This window comes from Anthonomus grandis, chromosome 4 (assembly GCF_022605725.1).
Source record: "Anthonomus grandis grandis chromosome 4, icAntGran1.3, whole genome shotgun sequence".
Taxonomy (NCBI): domain Eukaryota; kingdom Metazoa; phylum Arthropoda; class Insecta; order Coleoptera; family Curculionidae; genus Anthonomus; species Anthonomus grandis.
The window spans coordinates 4,875,196-4,894,533 of NC_065549.1; the positions used below are offsets into that span (position 1 = coordinate 4,875,196).

The window sequence follows — 19,338 nt, forward strand, 5'->3', positions numbered from 1 at the left end:
ATTCCAGTCATAAGTTTGACAGAATGAGATATTTTCCTTTTATTTGATTTATAAACAATTAATATTAGGGAAAAAATTTTTAACCCACAAATTGTAGGTAAGTTGACAACGTCGCATTTTTTTTTACGCAATTTTAGTTGCAGCTCACGTGATTTGCGTACAATGAGTTTCTTATCCAAAAATTTGACAGTGATCGACGTTGCCGAGTTGTCCACTTGATTTGTGACTCCCTTGAATGAAATTTCTCAAAGTGTGACAGCGATCATTTGATTTTCAATCAATATAAATATTTTTTTTTGTTTTAATTAATATAAATCAATAGAAATCAACATAAATCATTATATATTGTTTTGGCTCCATTTTTGAAAATAATCCAAATGACAATAGTTGGAATATCTCAGAAATTTTGGATACATCGGCAACGTTTCATTCATCCTTTTCTATCAAAGCTTGACATTCAAATTTTTGACGGATCACTGGTGCTTATTATCTACGTTGCCAATTTGATGAAAAGTACAAGAGAGTACATAAAGTTAAATGAAAGTGTAATGAAATTTTCTAAGCATTTTAGGCACATTGGCAACGTCGCATATTTTGTCGCGAAGTGCTTGATTTGTACGTGCCACGACTATACACGAACTTATTTCAGTCATAAGCTTGACAGAATAAGAAATTTGCTTTTTAGTTGTATTTTTCGGAGATGTTCTATTTTATTGATAAAAAATTATGATTAGCCACAAATTGTAGGTAAGTTGGCAGCGTCGCATTATTTTCTTACACAATCTCTGTTGCAGCCCACGTGATTTGCCTCTAATGAGTTACTTATCCAAAAATGATCGACGTTGCCGAGTTGACGAAATAAGAAATTTGGGTTTTATTTGCATTTTTTCGGAATTTGAATTATGACAATATATATAAACATTTTTGTAACTTCAGAGAAACCATAAACTTGTGGCAACAATGGATTAGGCTATTACGCGCATTTTTTCGAATTCCACGTTGATCGACGTTGCCAAAGTGACTTAACGAGAATTTAATTTTCAATAAATATAAATATATATATTTTTTTATTTCAATCAATATAATTCATTATAATTTTTTTGGCTTCATTTCCAAAAATAAAATAAAATAATCTAAATAACAAAAGTTAAATATTTTAGAAATTCTGGGTACATCGGCAACGTTGCATTCATTCTTTTCGGTCAAAGCTTCACAGTTTAAGTTTTGAAGAATCAATGGATCTTATTAGCGACGTTGCCAATTTAATGAAAAGTAAAAGAGACTACATAAAGTGTGCTTAAAATTAAATGAAATTTTCTAAACATTTTAGGCATGTTGGCAACGTCGCATATTTTGTCGCGGAGTGCTTGATTTGCGCTTGCGACGAGTGTACATAAATGGTTTTCTGTAATAAGTTTGACGTTGACAGAATAAGAAATTTGCCTTTATGCCTTTTTTTTTTGAATATTTTCTCTTTTATTTATAAACAGTTATTATTCAGGAGAAAATTCCTAACCCACAAATTGTAGGTAAGTTGACAACATCGCCTTATTTGTTTCACGCAATTTCAGTTGTAGCCCACATAATTTCTGTCCAATGAGTTTTTTATTCAACCATAAACACGTTGGCAACGTTGCATTATGCTTTTATGCAGATTTTTTCATAGCCCACTTGATTTGTAACGGCGGTAAATGACTTCTGTCAAAGTTTAACAGCGATCATATGCTCGACGTTGCCAAAGTAACTAAGCCAGAATTTTATTTTTAATCAGATTTAAATGTTGGTTTATTTTCAAAAATAAAATAAAACAACGAAAATAGCAATAGTTATAATATCTTAGAAGTTCTGGGTACATGGCAACGTTGCATTCATTTTTTGACGAATCACAGGCTCTTATTGTCGACGTTGCCAATTTGATGAAAGGTAAAAGTGTAAAGTTGATTTATGACAAAAATCCATTTTTTGTCATTACCTACATCAACTTGTAATATATAATTTATTAACTGTCTCAGATTGATTAGGATATCGAGTATCTAACACAAACTGTTGACACTTAAAAAGGACAATTTTAACAACATAAGGCAACACCGCTTAGGATTCGTCGTGTTGCCATATGTTGCCAAAAGTATTGTCAATCAGTTATAGGAAATAAATCAAAGACAGCTATTTGATTTTGTTATAAAACCAGTTAATTTTTACTTTAAAGTTTTTAGGTATATATTTTATAGGTATACAGGGTGGATCTCTGGAATCTGCTTTACAGGAGAGAAAAACAAAATTAAAATATGTTGACAGTTTTGACACCGGTTGAAGCGGAAATAACTCTTTTACTGGAAGTTTGACTTTGTGACTTTATTCATTTATAAGAGTCTGTATTTCTTATTAATTTTCATAGCACACTTACTCAACATCCAAGAAGGGAAAAGTGACAGTCTTCCAAAAATCGTATCCATACTCGCAAGTGACCTTGAAATGCTCATCGAACTCCTCCTCGATCAACGGGTTGTACTGGACGGTCACCGTATTCCACATGAAATTTTTCTAAAAAAAAGAAAATTAAAAATTAATCAATTCGCAATCTCCACAGTGATTAAATCATTTCTTCTTCCGGCATCATCGCGCGTAATTTCTCCCCGTCCGCGACCTAGTAAACGTAACATAAAGAACTCTATTCATTATGTAAATCAGGCCTAAAACTAATCGCTTTTCAGCCAATAAAAAGAAAAACTGCACGCGAAGTGAATATCTGACTAACGAGCCGAGCGTATGTACGATTTATAATCACAACTGACGTCTTTAAAAAAAAAAAAAAAAAGATGAACAACAGTATACAGAGTGCCACCCCGGTATATTTGCAATTTAAGAACTAACAAGCATAAAAGTTATTTTAATGCCGTGAGAAGGTCAACTAGATGATTTACAACTTGACAATAGTGACAAGCAAACGTCATTTTAATCATTATTGTTTAGATAGCCATGACAATGACAAACATGACACTTCTGTGTCACTTGTTAAGAAAATGTCAACTTGTGACCATCACAGTCTAAAACACACGTCATGGCATTCGACACGGATCTTGCTTGGTGCTATGCGTGTAATAATAACTTTTATTATATAATATTCAACAAATATGTACATAACAGGTACAGTATTCGCAGAGCGTCCTTCCATACTACCTAAAACATCATAATGTTAAAAAGTCTGTTCTATAAAATACATTAATTATACTTAAATGTAGTACAAAATTACTGATCGCTGGCAAGTAGTAAAGATTTGTATTTAGTTCTAAAGATTGAAACAGAGTTATTGTTTATTAAATGAAACAGATCAGTATTTAATAATTTCATAGTCAAAAAAAGAAAAACAACTTCTAAATCTAGTAGTTCGGTGCAGAGAAATTTCAAATCTTATAATATTTTGAGGTTTAGATTATGTAGGTCTTGTCTAGCTGTAAAGAGATAGCGAGCACATTCGTGCTTGCATACCCTACTCACAAATACTGGAAAATAGAGAATCAAGCGCTGATCATATTTTAAAACATTATTTTGTGCTATCTGTACCTTATGTTGTAAGTCACGTAATTTATAATAAACTATATTGCAATCGTTCAGCTGTGATAAAATGGGGCATTCAATTAACCTAAATTTAGTACTTGCAGGCAATCTAAGGCTTGAAGGAATAACAACTTTTTAGTTTAAAGTATACTTTTGACAGTTTTAGTACTCTAAGATTACGAGCCTGATCCACAGAGGGAACCAATACATCGTTTATGTGTAATATTGTAAACTTATTCAAGCAAACTTTATTAATCGTCATCTCGGAACCAACAAACATAAAGTTACTCTTCTTGCCATTAAGAAGATGGTTATTAGGTCAAATATAGATACTAGACATACTAATGCCTTCAAAAATCCATTTCCATCGCTTCCATGTTTTCTTTGCTCTTTATTCTTTGAATGCCCATATCTCGATGCCGTATATAACGATTCTTCTGACATTTGTATATACGATGTTTGTTATTTTTTGTGATTCTTTTGGTTCCAAACAATATTGTTTAGCATCAACACAGCTCTCTCCCTGGATATTCCTATCTTTAATGTCATCGTCAAAGTTCCATCGTTGGTAATATTTACGCTTAGATATTTGTACTTTTGGCAGTTTTTTATTCTAAGGAAGAAGTCTATTCTGAAGTGGAGCCAATATAAAGAAAAGTTAGTAGGGAAAGTCTTTTTTCCACAAATAAAATGCTAATCCTCTAATTTCAGGAGTGATGCATTTCGGCAAGTGTTCTTGTTGTTGTTTAGTATTTGTGTTAAGTAACTCAAGTCTGATGATGGCAAGAACACTTGCCGAAATGCATCACTCCTGAAATTAGAGGATTAGCATTTTATTTGTGGAGAAAAGAAATCCCCTACTAACTTTTCAATAAGTTTTTTATTCTTTGGCCATTTTTAAAATTAGATTTTGCTCCCAAACTTAGGCCTTTCGTTTTTACAACATTCACTTCGAGTTCCCACATCTCTTATTCCTCAATGACTCAATATTACATTAATATCGATTTAGCTATTTACATTAATACCTAAATATTTAACCTTTTCAATAGATGAAATTGTGTTATTATAACTGAAACTGAAATTATCACTCCTTCGATTTTCAAATTTCCAAAGAGCATAACCCAAAAAATAAAAAATTCTTCCAGGCAGTTGCATTATTCTGTTGCAATTTTTCTTTCAAAGACTAAACTGTATTGAAAATTAAAAAGACTGAAAATTCAAACATTGAGACTATGAATTTTTGCAAACGTCTGAAAATATATTTTTTTAAGTCTATTTTGTGTTTTTTTTAGCAGGAATTTGTAGTTTGGCACGTTTGGAGGCAAATAAAATTTCATCCGCTTTTTCTCGTATTTTACCTAAACCCAGTTAATATCCTATTGAACCCAAAAATTAAAACAAAAAAAACTAAAGTGATAAACCGGAAAACCTTGCTAATGCTTCGTGAAAATTTCATTTTCCGTTACAACTGCCTGGACAAATTAAATTAATAATTATTTTCAGGCAGTTGAGGTCATTTCATCACTTTTGTTGTATCAGGTTTAATTTTATCTGTATTTTACTTTAAAAAATCAATACTGCAATAACCCATAAACTTCACCTGGTCACAGAAAAGCGCATTTAAACCAAACATTTCCTCCAACCAGTCAACAAAATTATCTATATTAAAAGATGGTGGACGGTGAATTAAAACCGAGCCACATTAGCTTAGTTATGCATGAAATCCCAATTGCGCCCAAAACACTTGTAATTTCGATTAAACTGACCGATAAACAGTAATGTAATTTAGACCCAAATTGGTCTGTTGGTTACCCGGGTAATGTGCGAACTCCACACGAGAATCTGCTGATTTAACTTCGTTTTTAAAAGTAGGAACTCGTTTGGGCATAAAAATGTCTGAAGGTTTCCTCTGAATAAGGGGGAATAAATAATATAGGATTTCGAATTGAGCCGGCATTTAGGCGAAATCCCTGAAAATTTTAAAAGGGAAAGAGTGTTGTCTCTATTAGATGGAGACACGGAAATGCTCTGAGGCTTTACGTTAAGAGGATACTTTATGGTGATAATCGTGTCTAAAACTTGATTAAATGATGAATATATTTTTTTCGGAGGGTTATTAGTTACGTCCTGATGAGGTGAGTTAAGATACATGAGTCTGATTTACAGAAAAAGACCTAAAAATGATCATTTTCTGCACTTTTACTCTACTAAATTGTTAAATTATCATAGCTTTACCAAAAACTTGATCAAAGTAGGGCACTACTGCGGGTTTAAAATAAACTTAATTTAGTTTCTCATCGAAAGAAGCCGCGTGAAACAAGTGACTCTAAAAATGTACGGCCGAACAAAGCGTTACGCCACAAAAGGGGTACGCACTGAGATTTGGATACATTTAAAAGCAGGTTGTTAGCCTGAAGGTATGCACCAACAGACTCAAATAATGACTCAACTCTTTCTCTGAATATCTTCAAGTTTTCGTGACCAAATATGATAGTGATATTATCTGCGTAAAATACAGTAGTCTCCCCAACAACATCATCCATCTCATTTGCTCGAGTGTTTCCATTCCTTAAATAATTTAATGATTTAATGGTTATTTTAATAGAAAAATTGGACTGATAAATCATCGTTAATTCTCTGCATCCATTCACTGGATTCCTTCGGTGGAAACACAAATCAGCATAGAGATGGACAGAGCCATATGTACTTTACTTGTGTTGGAAATTTAGTCGCTTATATTAAAAATAACACGGGTCCCAATTACGACCACACCCAGAATCACAATGACCGGCATAGACCTGACACAGTTCATCTCAATAACCTGTGTTCTTTGAAATAGATAGCTGTAGTCAAACGCTTTGCTATAGTCAAAGAAAATCAAAAATCACTATATGAGTGAATAATTTATTTTAAACGTTGCAGAGCGTTGTTGGCCTCTTCTAAATACAGACTGCACAGAGGATAAGATGATTCCTTTAGCGAAGAACTCTATAATCATATCGCATACCAAGATCATACTCAAGCATCTTTGCAAGTATTAGTAAGAGACAAATTAGTCTCAAGAGTCGCGACCCTTGAGGTAAAGGCTTGAGAATAGAAGGCTTCTACACATTAAGAAAGACGCCTTCTAGCAACGACATGTCAAACAGTCTAGCCCGTGACCTCACAAGATGACCTATGCTATACAGCAACATACTATACCCTATAGTATCGATACCAGCATAATGCGACTTAATTCTACGATATATATGTAATATTCGGTAACGTTCCTAAGTCTAAAATTCGGAGTCATGGAACCTATTTGGTCTGTATAATTATTATCTGTTTTTACAGGTAGCAGACTTACAGTAGAGAAGTGATTGCTGGTTTGTTGTACATCTTTTAAGTGGCTAGGAATTTCACAGGTTCTTTAATGTATATTACAGTTATTAATAAAAGCCCATTTTATAGTTCCTATTTGTTTTAGTTAATTTTGAGTTCATGCAGGCTTTCTTTTCACTCTTAATAGCAAAAGAAATTTTTTTTTTAAATCTATTGTTTCTAGTTCTTTTGGACCTCAACGATTTATTGAAATAGTTCAGTATATTGTTAATATCCCCTTTCAACAAAATCGGTATGATGCATTTTCAGATCAAATAACTCTCTGTTAAAGTTTTTAAAGGCCCTAAAGGTAGTCGATCTATCAATAAACCGATGACCATATCCATATCTATAGTTTCTGCTTTAATTACATTTAGTTTATTCCACATAAACTTTTGTGTACAGGATGGAACAAAAAAAAAGATATGACGTCATCGGTCATTTTTTTAAATGGAATGCTATATTTTTTATTGCATTTATGAAATATAAGCGAAATTCCAAGCAAGTTTTGTATAACACACCTTATCTCAAAACTCAGCAGTTTCAGAAATATTTACATTTAAATAACAAGAAAACAAATAAGTACGTCTATTTACAAATTAAGGTAAAATTGAAGATAAAAATAATGTTATAAACACTGCCAATTGTTTCTATTTCCATAGTTGCACAGAATCTTCATTTTCGAATGTCACTGTCAGTTCAAAAATTAATAGTTTTTATCAGAATAAATTATGGCTAATTTAACGGAAACTCAACGAATTGAAATTTTGATGATGCTAAGGTACATGGATCTAGTGCGCACGCAAAAAGAAGTAACTGAACTGTTTAATGCCAAATACCCAAACCATCCTATTTCTCAGTCAACAGTTAGTAGAATAGAGCACAAATTCATAACTTCAGGTCATGTTAGGGATTTTCCAAGATCAGGTCGTCCAAAAATTTCTGAAGAAACAAAATTAAACGTTCTGCTCTCCGTCGAAGAAAATCCAAAGAATGCAACTTCACAAATTTCAGTTGATAATAATATAGCCGGAACGTTAGTAAGACGCATCTTAAAAGCAAATGAATACCACCTTTGTAAAATTAGACTAATACACGAATTAAATCTAAACTAATACACGAGAACGATCCTGATCGAAGAAACCAATTTTGCGAGCAAATGATGAACATTTGCAATAATAACCGTCATTTTGTGTTACGAGTTTTGTTTTCGGATGAAGCAACTTTTTGTTTAAACAGTGTCGTAAATCGGCAAAATTGTCGGTAATGGTCAGTGTCAAATCCACACTGGGCAACTAAGGCTCATACACAGTACCGTAAATCTATTAATGGTTGGGCTCGTATCGTGGAAAATAATGTAATAGGGCCATACTTTTTCGAAGAAAACTTAACAGGACAACGCTATTTGAATTTTTTTCAAGAATATCTTATCCCTGCTTTGGCTGCCCTATACCCAGACGAACAAGACCAGACAGTGTTCCCAGGAAGATGGATAGGACGAAGAGGGCCAATAGAGTGGCCGGCCAGGTCACCAGACCTAAATCCCTGCGACTATTTTTTATGGGGGTACCTGAAAAGTAAAGTTTATATTGAGAAGCCAAACAACGTAGGAGATTTGAAAAATGGAACTAGATATGAAATTAGACGTATATTATCCGAAATAATTAATAGTGTTTTACATGAGTTTCTAAAACGTCTTGCTTTCTGCCAAGAAGTAAATGGGGATCAGTTTGAAAACTTGATACATTAATAAGAGTTTTCACAGTTTATAACATTTTATCCTCCATTTTATCTTAATTTGTAAATAGACGTACTTACTTGCTTTCTTGTTGGTTAAATGTAAATATTTCTGAAACAGTTGAGTTTTGAGATAAGGTGTGTTATACAAAACTTGCTTGGAATTTCGCCTGTATTTCATAAATGCAATAAAAAATATAGCATTCCATTTAAAAAAATGACCAATGACGTCATATCTTTTTTGTTCCACCCTGTATACAAAAATTTATGTGAAATAATAATATGACGGGTCCGAGCGTTTTCTCAAAAATCTTGTCTCTAATTTTTATCGAATTTATGCGGAACTTTAGGCGGTCACTGTATATGCTATACCAAGTTTATTGACTGAATATCCCTGGATATAACTAAAATCGAAATTATTGAGAATCGCTAAAAAATGCCATTGTCATGACACCGTCGATTTGAAATTCGACATCGGAATGAAATAGAATCAGCGCTCAGATCTCCGATGACAAAAAAATCCTCGTCACCAGGTCTTCGTTAAAATAATAATGTCGTAGTCACAGGAATAAACAGACAAGCAAATTTAATTAGTTTTAGTTCGCGTATAATAGACTTAAAGCTCAAAAGAGTGATGACGGATCTCTCGATGATCAAAGAAAGAGATTGACATTTGTCAAGGAAAATGTAGCCATTGACCAAATAAACATTCCACAATGTAATCCTTGGCAAAGCCTAAACAATACATAAGTGGAAAGAATTGCGCATAATTTGATTTATCAATGTATTTGGTTAACTCAAAGTTCTGATAAGCTGTTGCCCTATTTACCATCGGTCTGGTCGGACCAAAGAAGGGTTTAATAACAATTATGTTGGTGCAGTACTCAAAAAGACTTTTCAGCCAAAAGAAAGACAAAATCTTTTTTTATCAAAATTAGGGCAGGACACATGCCCTTTATCGAAAAGATCTACCAAAAATGTGGCACCAACCTTTTGACAGTTAATATCGAAATTACCATGAGTGAATCTTTTAAAAAGTGATAGGTAACCACGCACTTAGTTTCCGATAATTAAGAGACGTCTCCTGCCTGAATACTTGTGACCAAACAACAGAAGATGTTGTCGAATCAGATGGTGGCACGTATGTCGAAGGTTTAGTAGTACATCTCGGGATCTATGGTTAAGGATGCATTTTTTGCTTGCTTTGGCTTTTGACCGCTCATCTCTTTACCAGACATCCTTTGCTTCAGTTTCCAGTCAGTAATAGATTAATGATTTTAATGATTTAACTTCCTTTTTAGAAACTTCGTTACCTCTTTCCAAAGTTGCAATTGTTACAATCATGCTTTTGTTTAGACGAGTAAGCTCATCTAGATCATTTAGTTGCCTACTTTTTAATTCATTAAGAGAATCTAATTCTTTATGTAGCTTCTCGTGGTTCTTATTTACTTCTTCAATATCAGCTTTAGAAGAATCTATGCATTTAACCGGTGAATTGATTGAAATTTTTCCTCTGCAAGAGAGACTTCCTCTTCAAACACTTGACTGACTATGTCAAATTTCCTATTTTCTAGTTCTTTTTCAATATTAGTAATTTGGCCTCTTAAAAATTCTTCCTTTTTCTCGGCTTCAAGCATTCCGTTGCGACAAGACTCGGAACAATAAATTCTATGTTCTTCTAACTTGGTTGTTCCACATATACGATTCAAACAGCTAGAATGAAAAACGGAAAAGCAAATTCGGAAAGTCATTTTTATAGCATTTAAAATTAAAAGTGTGCATCATGTTTTAATTGGTTAATATGATGAGCACACGCGTTACTACTTATTACAACACTCTCGTATATAAACATACGCAGTGTATGATTGCGAAACGTGCTTTACAGAAAATAATTGGAAATGTGTTGAGTTCAGCAGTTGAAACAGGCTATAGATTTTTTGTGTTGCAAATTGAACCTTTTTATCATTCATCCTTGGCAAACAAACGCCAGTGAGATTAAAAAAGTGATCATCAAAAAAAATCACTTGTCAAGTAAACGTCAACTTGTGACTATGACAGCCTAAAACACATGTCTTACGTGGATGTTGCTTTGCTTATCACTAGTCAACAGAAAAATGTCATGGGTCATGGCCAGTATAATATTTCCAGTTGCTGTGCCACCCGGTATATGGTAATAAGAGTAGTTGGTCATTTATCTGTCGCTTGTTATCACAACGGTAATTATTTGGTTTATTACCGACGGTTATTAAGAAAACGAAAAAGAAGAAGAAGAGGAAAAAAAAGACTTTTACTGGGTGCCACTTACAGTTGGCGATTTTCTATTATCCTCGTTATGCGTATTCTTGCCGAGAGTTCCGCATCTGTTCAGTTGGATGAAGAATTCGTAGTTGTCGCGGCCGGAACCGTTGATGTACATGCAGTCCGGATCGTAGGCGTAACCTAAAAAAAAGACAACGTTTCGGTTTAGATTTGATCATCATCAGACAATAAAAAGCGTACAGATTGCCTCTCTTCCATTAGTCAATATATAAGTATTATTTTTTAGAGACAATTTTGCCAATTTGTTTAGAAGGAGAGAAGACGATTTACCTGTAGTTAAGCAGATGCAATTAGGCAAAAACAAACGACATGTGAAGCAAATAGCAGAGAAAGAAAAGAAATATAATAAAACGAATGAACAAGAAAGAAATACGTTTTAATACCTGAAATCGGTTACTAAGCGTGACGTTAAAATACAAAATATAAAGTGAAAAAAATATTATGGCTTATTAATATAAGAATTAGGTATTTAGGGTGCTTAATAAAACAGTTATTAAGTGGGGCCAGACTTAAAAGGAAAATTTACCATCAAGCCCCAAATAATTGAGAGAGATCGTTCATGAATCTTGGGCCTCAGATGAGTTTTCTTACTGAAAAATGACCCTGAAGTCCCTTATTTTGTCTCTCTCCGCATTTTATTTCTCACTTTTGACCTGAATCGCCTTGAAATGCTGCTTTTTTGATATAATTGGACTCACTAGACGCAAGAAACAGTATTTCATCACTATCATTCATAAAACTTAACCCTCAGATGCACATAAACGAAAATAACTAGGAGTTCCTTGTAAAATAAGTAGGAGTTTCTAATTTTTGTCAGTTTTTGTGCCTGTTGGGTTTTTCTAATTTAAATAACCATGAAAGTTGGTAAAAAAACTCAAACACTATGATAGTTGTAAGAGAGCAATCCATAAGCTTGTGTGCTTAGGTCGAGATTTTTCTGCAATTCGAGTAACTCAACGATTTTTGAAATTTCTTTGTGATAATGGAAATTCAGGTGTACTAGAAATTATTCCTCAATTATATTAGTGATGAATGTATTTAATTACCTGCTTTCTGCAGATGATCTGAAGCTAAGATGTATTATCAAATCATTCCACGACTGTGAAAAATTTTAATCTGGATAACTTATTTGACTGGTGTTGATAGGTTACAGAATCCCTCTTGATGACAAGAATAAACAATTTAGTTTGGATAGAAACCTTCAGCGTATTGTTTAGGCCTGCTCTTGCTAAGGCCTTTTGGATTTATTAGAAGAAGCTCCCAGGAATTTATAGATATAAAGATCTTGTATCTGGTCTCTGGACTATTGAGTTACTTATGGAAATACTTAAGCACAAGTTCCTAAAATTTTTAGCATATAAGTTAAATATTATGAAGATTCCCAAGCATTTAAGTTCTTAAATATGGCCCTTATAATAGCACAAAGAAGAGACCTATGGACTTTATATAAAATTCTTCAGAGTAGAATATTAATTTCGAAAATTTATTTGCATGTTCCATCAAGTCGACCTGAATAAATTTAACTCTAGAATCACTAGACTCGGTCATCAACATTCTGAAATTGACTTCTTGAAATCGATGAGTTTGGTTTATTTCATTAAGATTTAGTTAATTAATATGACACTGTTATGATATTTTATTCATTTTTTTAACATATTCGATTGTTAATACAAAATATTGCTAAGCATATTTTGTAATTGGTGCTGGCTGTTAATAAATAAATAAACATTTCAAAAAAAAATTGAATAAATATACACGGTATTTCATGTGTGTAAATTGTTTTAGCCATAATTTGATTGTATTTCCTTCCCTATAATTATGAAATTATTGAGTTATTAAATTTGAAGTATCTGGTATTGGTTAACTTAAATTTTTACATACTTGGACGAATTAAGCTTTCTATACATGTGGATTCCTCTTTGCTTAAATTGTAGATAGCTTATAAAAATTACATAAATTTAATGAGACCGTGACTTTGTGTTTTTATTATTGTTTTGTTGTTTGTTTGATCTTTTATAGAAAATGGATAATATGTTTCTATTTAATATATAAGACTTGTATATAATTAATACTACTAAAATTAAATTAATTGGTTTTAATAAAAAAAAATAAAACTAGGGGCATCTACGTAGTGCATTATTTTGGCGCCCAACAGATGTTTACCAAAGAGTCACTTTCTGAGACATCTGTAACCATTATTCTTTTTATTTTATCTCATTTGTATGTACCTCAAAACATTTTTGACTTACTAGGCAATTTTGTCTACCAAGCATTTTTGGGTAGATTACTTAAATTAAAGTCAAGTCCTAGGTACTTCAATTGGCCATAAACTTATAGTGGAGGTGCTCGCATCAACTAAGTTATTTAAAGTAATTATATTTACAGGCATTTAAATAAAAAAGACGAGACGAAGAATAACATATAAATACAATAATAGACTTTTAGATTAATTGGAAGGTTATTCCAGACTTTTGGGTTACTTATAGGCCCTTAGAAGGAAGTTCTAGACACTTTAATTGCTCATAACTTCGTCCAGGTTCTCGGGTTACTTCCAGGGATATAAGTTACTTAATGAGTGTAATGACTTTAAGCCTCCTATTGACGAAGGATGCTCAAGTTTTGTTCGCCTTATGACAGACAAAGACAGTTTATGGTTAATATGTCGTATAATAGTTTCAGTACTAAAGTTAATTTTTTTTGAAAGTTTTAAAATAAATTAATTCACATTGGATGCCTTGTGGAGTAGACACAATATACATCGACTTCACCAAGGCATTTGATTGAGTACCACACAATTTGTTGCTTCATTAGCTTGAGTGGGGATCAATGGAACTTTGTTTTCTTGGTTCAGGTGCTGCTTATCTTATTGAATGCTTATTGTTCGAATTGGTGGTTTTCTATCTAAAGCAATTCGGGTCCCATCTGGCACACACCCTTTAATTCTTTTCAATGTCTGTCATAATTGATATTAATGCTGCAATTACCTCTTTTTTGCAGATGATCTGAAGCTAAGGTATCTTATCAAATCATTTCAGGACTATGAAAAAATTACAATTTTGTGTTTGAGAAATGCTATGACGCTGAATTCTTCGATTAGCTTTTTCTGCACTAGATTTTGTAAGGAAGTCAATTAGAAGATTAATTAATACGGTCTCGATAGAGTCTCTGTTACCAAGTACTTTAGTATTGCACTGGATAAAAACCTCTAGCGTATTCTTTAATTGGATAATGTTCTGAAGGCCTTGTAAATTCTTAAATTTTTTAAAAGAAGCACTCAGGAATTTATGGATATAAAGATCCTAAGGGATTTCTAGAGCTTCACTCAGACAGGCCAAAGAACTTGGAAATGCTAATCAGTCATGTTGGTTTCACGTCTTGCATTAGATGTAAAGAGATCGAGTTTTTCTCATCCTTATCTGAATCGAATGTAGAAAGTGGAGCTCACACTCGTTGACATGGATGGCATTCTGAGAGGCAATCTAGAAAACTATAGTTCGCTGTCAAGAAACGACTGATTAATGAATGAATTATGTCCAGAAGTTTCCTTAAGGATCCTGATGGATTTCTGGAACCTCACTAAGAGTTATCAAGAGCCAAATAACTTAAAAATGAGTCATCTTGCTTTCATGTTGGAGTAGATGTTTATATTATTTATTTTGATGTAGACGTCTTATATTAGATCATTCAAATAACTATGCCTCTTGTAGGCTGAGGATGTTGAAGCGAATTTAGGGGCAAAAAACAACGTAAAAATTTCAAAGTATGGTATTTTTAAAGTTGCACTAGAATCTCATCATAATCTGATAATTTTGATGTCATTGAGGTAAAATCCAAAAATAAAAAAAAAACATATTTTTTTTTTAAATTTCCATGCCCGGGAAAATGATAAACTCAAGCTCGAAAGACGATTGTGGGAAAACTCTGCGTTCTTTCTTCATAATTCTAATGTTTCTAGGATATTTTCGTTGTTTTGATTCCAATGCTGCTATCCAGATAGTCGTACTTCTTCTAGTTTACGAAATCTGGCATTTTGGACTCTGGAAAGTATTTTCAGATCCCATCATAAGCTGTTGTTTGACCTAGGACTGTCTAAAATACTCCCTACCAGTGAATTTACAGAAAAAAAGCGATAAATCACAGAACTATATGTATAGTTTTAGACACTGTACCGCGCAAGGTAATAAAATTTTCTTGTCAAATACATAGGAGATTTTAAATTATACACGGCCATAAACTATTGAGAATTTTTTTAAAAAAGCAAGAAGGACAGTGTAATTAAAAATTTTAGCTTATTTTAAAATGTATCACAATATTTCTAAAACAACCTGTATTCGTGGTGCTCGTTGATAGTCGTAGACCTAAAATGGATTCATTGGATTGGATTGGAAACGACTCAAAACTTGACTTTTTTTAGCTCCTATACGCACTGAATTCTCCAATTATGACCTAAAATCTATTCAGCTTAATTAAGGAAAAAACATGCACAGAAACATCTATACATATATACAGTGCGAACGTAAAGGTTGGAATAAATTCATTTAAAATTCAGGGGTATGTTCAAAAAAAAACGCTCGGACATGTCGATTTTTATTTTTAACTGCGGGTTTTCTTACTATAATTTTATGTATACAGGGTGGCCCAAAAATAAGTTACGGTGATCAACGTAATTTTTTTAAATGTAAACACCTATTTTTTATTTTAGATTTAGGTTCTACATCAAATTCTAAGTACATTTCATGTACCATGTCCTATACCTAAACTCGACCGTTGACGATTGAACACAATGAAAGGCTATTTTTGGAACAGTTATTTATATCAAGCAACCTATCAGTTATTGTTTGGTTATTTACATTTGTGGTTGGTGTTTTTGATTGTTAACTTGTCACAATTTGTTGACATCAAATAATTTTGAGTGAATTTAGTTTGATTTAGATGCCTAAGCAAAGTTTTGCTTGTGTTAAGTTTATCAAAAGATAAAATTAAAATTTCAAAAAATGGTACGTCTTAGTGAGCGAGAGCGAATAAAGATTTTGATGATGATTGGTTATGGAAACAGGATGCGCACTCAGATGGAAGTCTGTGAAATTTATCATGCCAAGTATCCTGATAGGCCACGTATATCTCAAAGTACTGTCAGTAAAATAGAACAGAAATATCGGGATTTGGGTCATGTCAGGGATAATTATACGAAAGGTCGGTCAAGTATATCAGAAGAGAAGCAACTAAATGTTTTGCTGGCAGTTGAAGAAGATTGCCATAAAACGACTCGCAATATTGCGTTAGAAAATCAGATATCCCAGACATCCGTCGTTAAGTATTTAGGTATAAATAAATGGCACCCTTACAAAGTTCAATTGGTTCATGAACTAAATGAAGATGACCCAGATAGGCGTTTAGAATTTTGTGAGAGACTTATGGACTTGTGCCATGCTAATCCACAATTTTCAAAAAAAATTGTATTTTCTGATGAGGCAACGTTTTGTCTTCATGGTAGTGTAAACCGGCAAAACTGCCGATATTGGGCTACTGAAAATCCGCACTGGATGATGGAGTGCCACAGCCAAGTCCCTCAAAAAGTAAATGTTTGGGCGGGGGTGATTGAAAACAGGGTTATAGGGCCCTTTTTCTTTGAAGGATACTTGAATGGTGAGAGGTATTTAGAGTTTTTAGAAAATGACTTGATTCCATGCCTTGCCACTTTATACCCCGATCCAGAAGACCCGGATATATTAGATAATTCCTTATGGTATCAGCAAGATGGAGCTCCAGCCCATTACACTCGTCCCGTGCGCCAGTACCTGGATACCGTTTTCCCTGGACGTTGGATTGGTCGGAGGGGTGCAATTGAATGGCCGGCCAGTTCGCCGGATCTGACTCCTTTAGATTTTTTTTTGTGGGGGTATCTTAAGTCCAAAGTTTATGTTAATCGGCCAAACAACATTGAAGACTTAAAAATTAGAATAACGGAAGAAATAAGATTGATAGAACCTTCTGTTATCGATAACGTTTTACAAGAATTTCAGCATCGACTGGGATATTGCCAAGAGGTTCGTGGCAGCCATTTTCAACACTTAATAAATTAATTAAAATATTTTTATGTATTCTTGCTTGATATAAATAACTCTTCCAAAAATAGCCTTTTATTGTGTTCAATCGTCAACGGTCGAGTTTAGGTATAGGACATGGTACATGAAATGTACTTAGAATTTGATGTAGAACCTAAATCTAAAATAAAAAATAGGTGTTTACGTTTAAAAAAATTACGTTGATGACCGTAATTTATTTTTGGGCTACCCTGTAGACATAAAATTATAGTAAGAAAACCCGCAGTTAAAAATAAAAATCGACATGTCCGAGCGTTTTTTTTTTGAACATACCTCTGAATTTTAAATGAATTTATTCCAACCTTTACGTTCGCACTGTATAACTGTGCCGTATATTCCATATACCGATCCAATTAAAATTGCATCTCGATTGTTCCGAGATTTTTCCCATAATTAGCAGAGAAAACCGCAAAATTTAATAGTGCGCCCTTTGTGCCGCGTAAACGAGTTTTTTTTCTCTCTCTCTCTTCAGGAAACTATTGTGTAACCAACCTGACGATTACTTAACACACCGTCATCCGAGATGGTCCCTATTGATATAATTCACCTGTTCTCACCGTTTCCTTTGTACGATATGCTCCACATCTTAATACAAAACTATTTTGAATATCCCACGGATAAAATTTAAAAAAAAATAAATAAAACGGTCTTTTATGGTTTTATTTATTGTTGCCCGGGTTCGATTCAATCGATAGAAATATTCACTTCGCGAAATAAATTAGAATTTTAATCATTTAACAAGGCAATAAAAAGTAGTGATTGGACGGATCACGATGGCACGTCGTTTGTTTACGGGCATCATGATGGGGCATTAATCTTTGTTTACCGATAATTAAAATATTAATTACTTCTGCTGCAACTCAATCATTTCCTTAATGCACTGGAAAGTACCAACAGTCACGCTTACTTTGTCTGTAACTGCATCAATAATTTTAAGAGGATGCGGAAGCGGAAAGACTATGGAGAATTTCGAAATGCGTTTCGTTTATTAATATGTAAACTCTCAATATATTTTATGATATTTGACGTTATAGATTAGTTTATTGTATGGCGCATTTTCAAATTCAAAAATACTTAATTCACCAATTAAGAAATAAATGAAAATGAACAATATGGTGAAAACGACCTGCGCAACGATTATAAAACAAACCGATAACATAAGCACCCTAATATATATGTTGCACAGAAACATAAAAAAAAATTAAGAAATGTAAAGAAGTCTGTGTTAGTAAATTAGGGATATTATTAACCTAATGTTAATGTATGACAAGAAAATCTTCACAATAATTTCTAATCTGTTTGGGTTGGCATAATTCAGCGCTAACAAAATACTTTTAAACATTTTTAGATTAGTTCTAATTTATATAATATTTGTTATAATGAATTTTTTTTATTATATATTTTTAAGTAATTATTTTTCAGGAAAATTAAATAATAAATGTTTTAAAGAAAAACATTGTTTTATTTCCATTTTGAAATTGGTGATATGTTGTATACACTATTGTTAACTGATTATTGGAATACATTAACTCATTTCGATATGTATGTGAAATAAAGTTGAATTATTTTATCCTGATCAACACTGTTTTCGGCAAGCGAAGTTAACGCATTTATCCGTATTGTGTAAACGAATTTTATACGAAATTTGTTAAAACCAGCAAATATAACCTACATTCATTTTTAAAGTAGTGTTTATTTAACGATCAGTCCATTCACACGTATCATGCACACCTAATCAAAAATTAACCTTTATGATTAGGCGTTTGCTTTGGATATTACGAGTAAATAAATTTATTAAATAAGGAAATTAATGTTGATTATTTCATTCTAATAGCAGATCATTATTTTATGCTTACATTTTAAACGAAAAGGACATGGGACGTTAGATGATTCATAGAATTTGATCGAACAATATTTAAAACGTCTAACTATGTCTGTTTACAAATACACTCAGAAATCTATTTAATATTAAAAAATGTGCACGGTTCTAACACGATTAGTGAGAATATTACATATATCAGATAATTTATTAAGTATTGTAACGTTTTTTCCGTTCGTTAAGTGTGAATTAAAACAATCGAAAATGAGCAACTACTTTATTTACATGCTTTACTACAAAAACATGTTCACTCACGACTACTAAAGATATTTATTTTTACTGTATTTATTTAAATCTCGCGCGTACATTCCGAACTTTACTTCACTGAAGTGACAATTGACTTCCATCGAAAATACGGCTTATATATACTCGGCAAAAGGCTGT

The 19,338-nt window shown here is 32.8% G+C and overlaps 1 protein-coding gene across 2 annotated transcripts in view; it reads right to left on the reverse strand.

The window, feature by feature from the left end:
- The window catches only part of LOC126734841 (uncharacterized), a 61,006-nt gene that overhangs the window by 8,885 nt on the left and 32,783 nt on the right, over window positions 1-19,338 (reverse strand). For both annotated transcript variants that reach the window (XM_050438617.1, XM_050438618.1), the window contains exons 6-7: window positions 10,958-11,091; window positions 2,405-2,541 (exon numbers count right to left, since the gene is read on the reverse strand). In XM_050438617.1, the coding sequence (XP_050294574.1) occupies window positions 2,405-2,541; window positions 10,958-11,091 (271 nt within the window). The remainder of the gene's footprint in view (window positions 1-2,404; window positions 2,542-10,957; window positions 11,092-19,338) is intronic.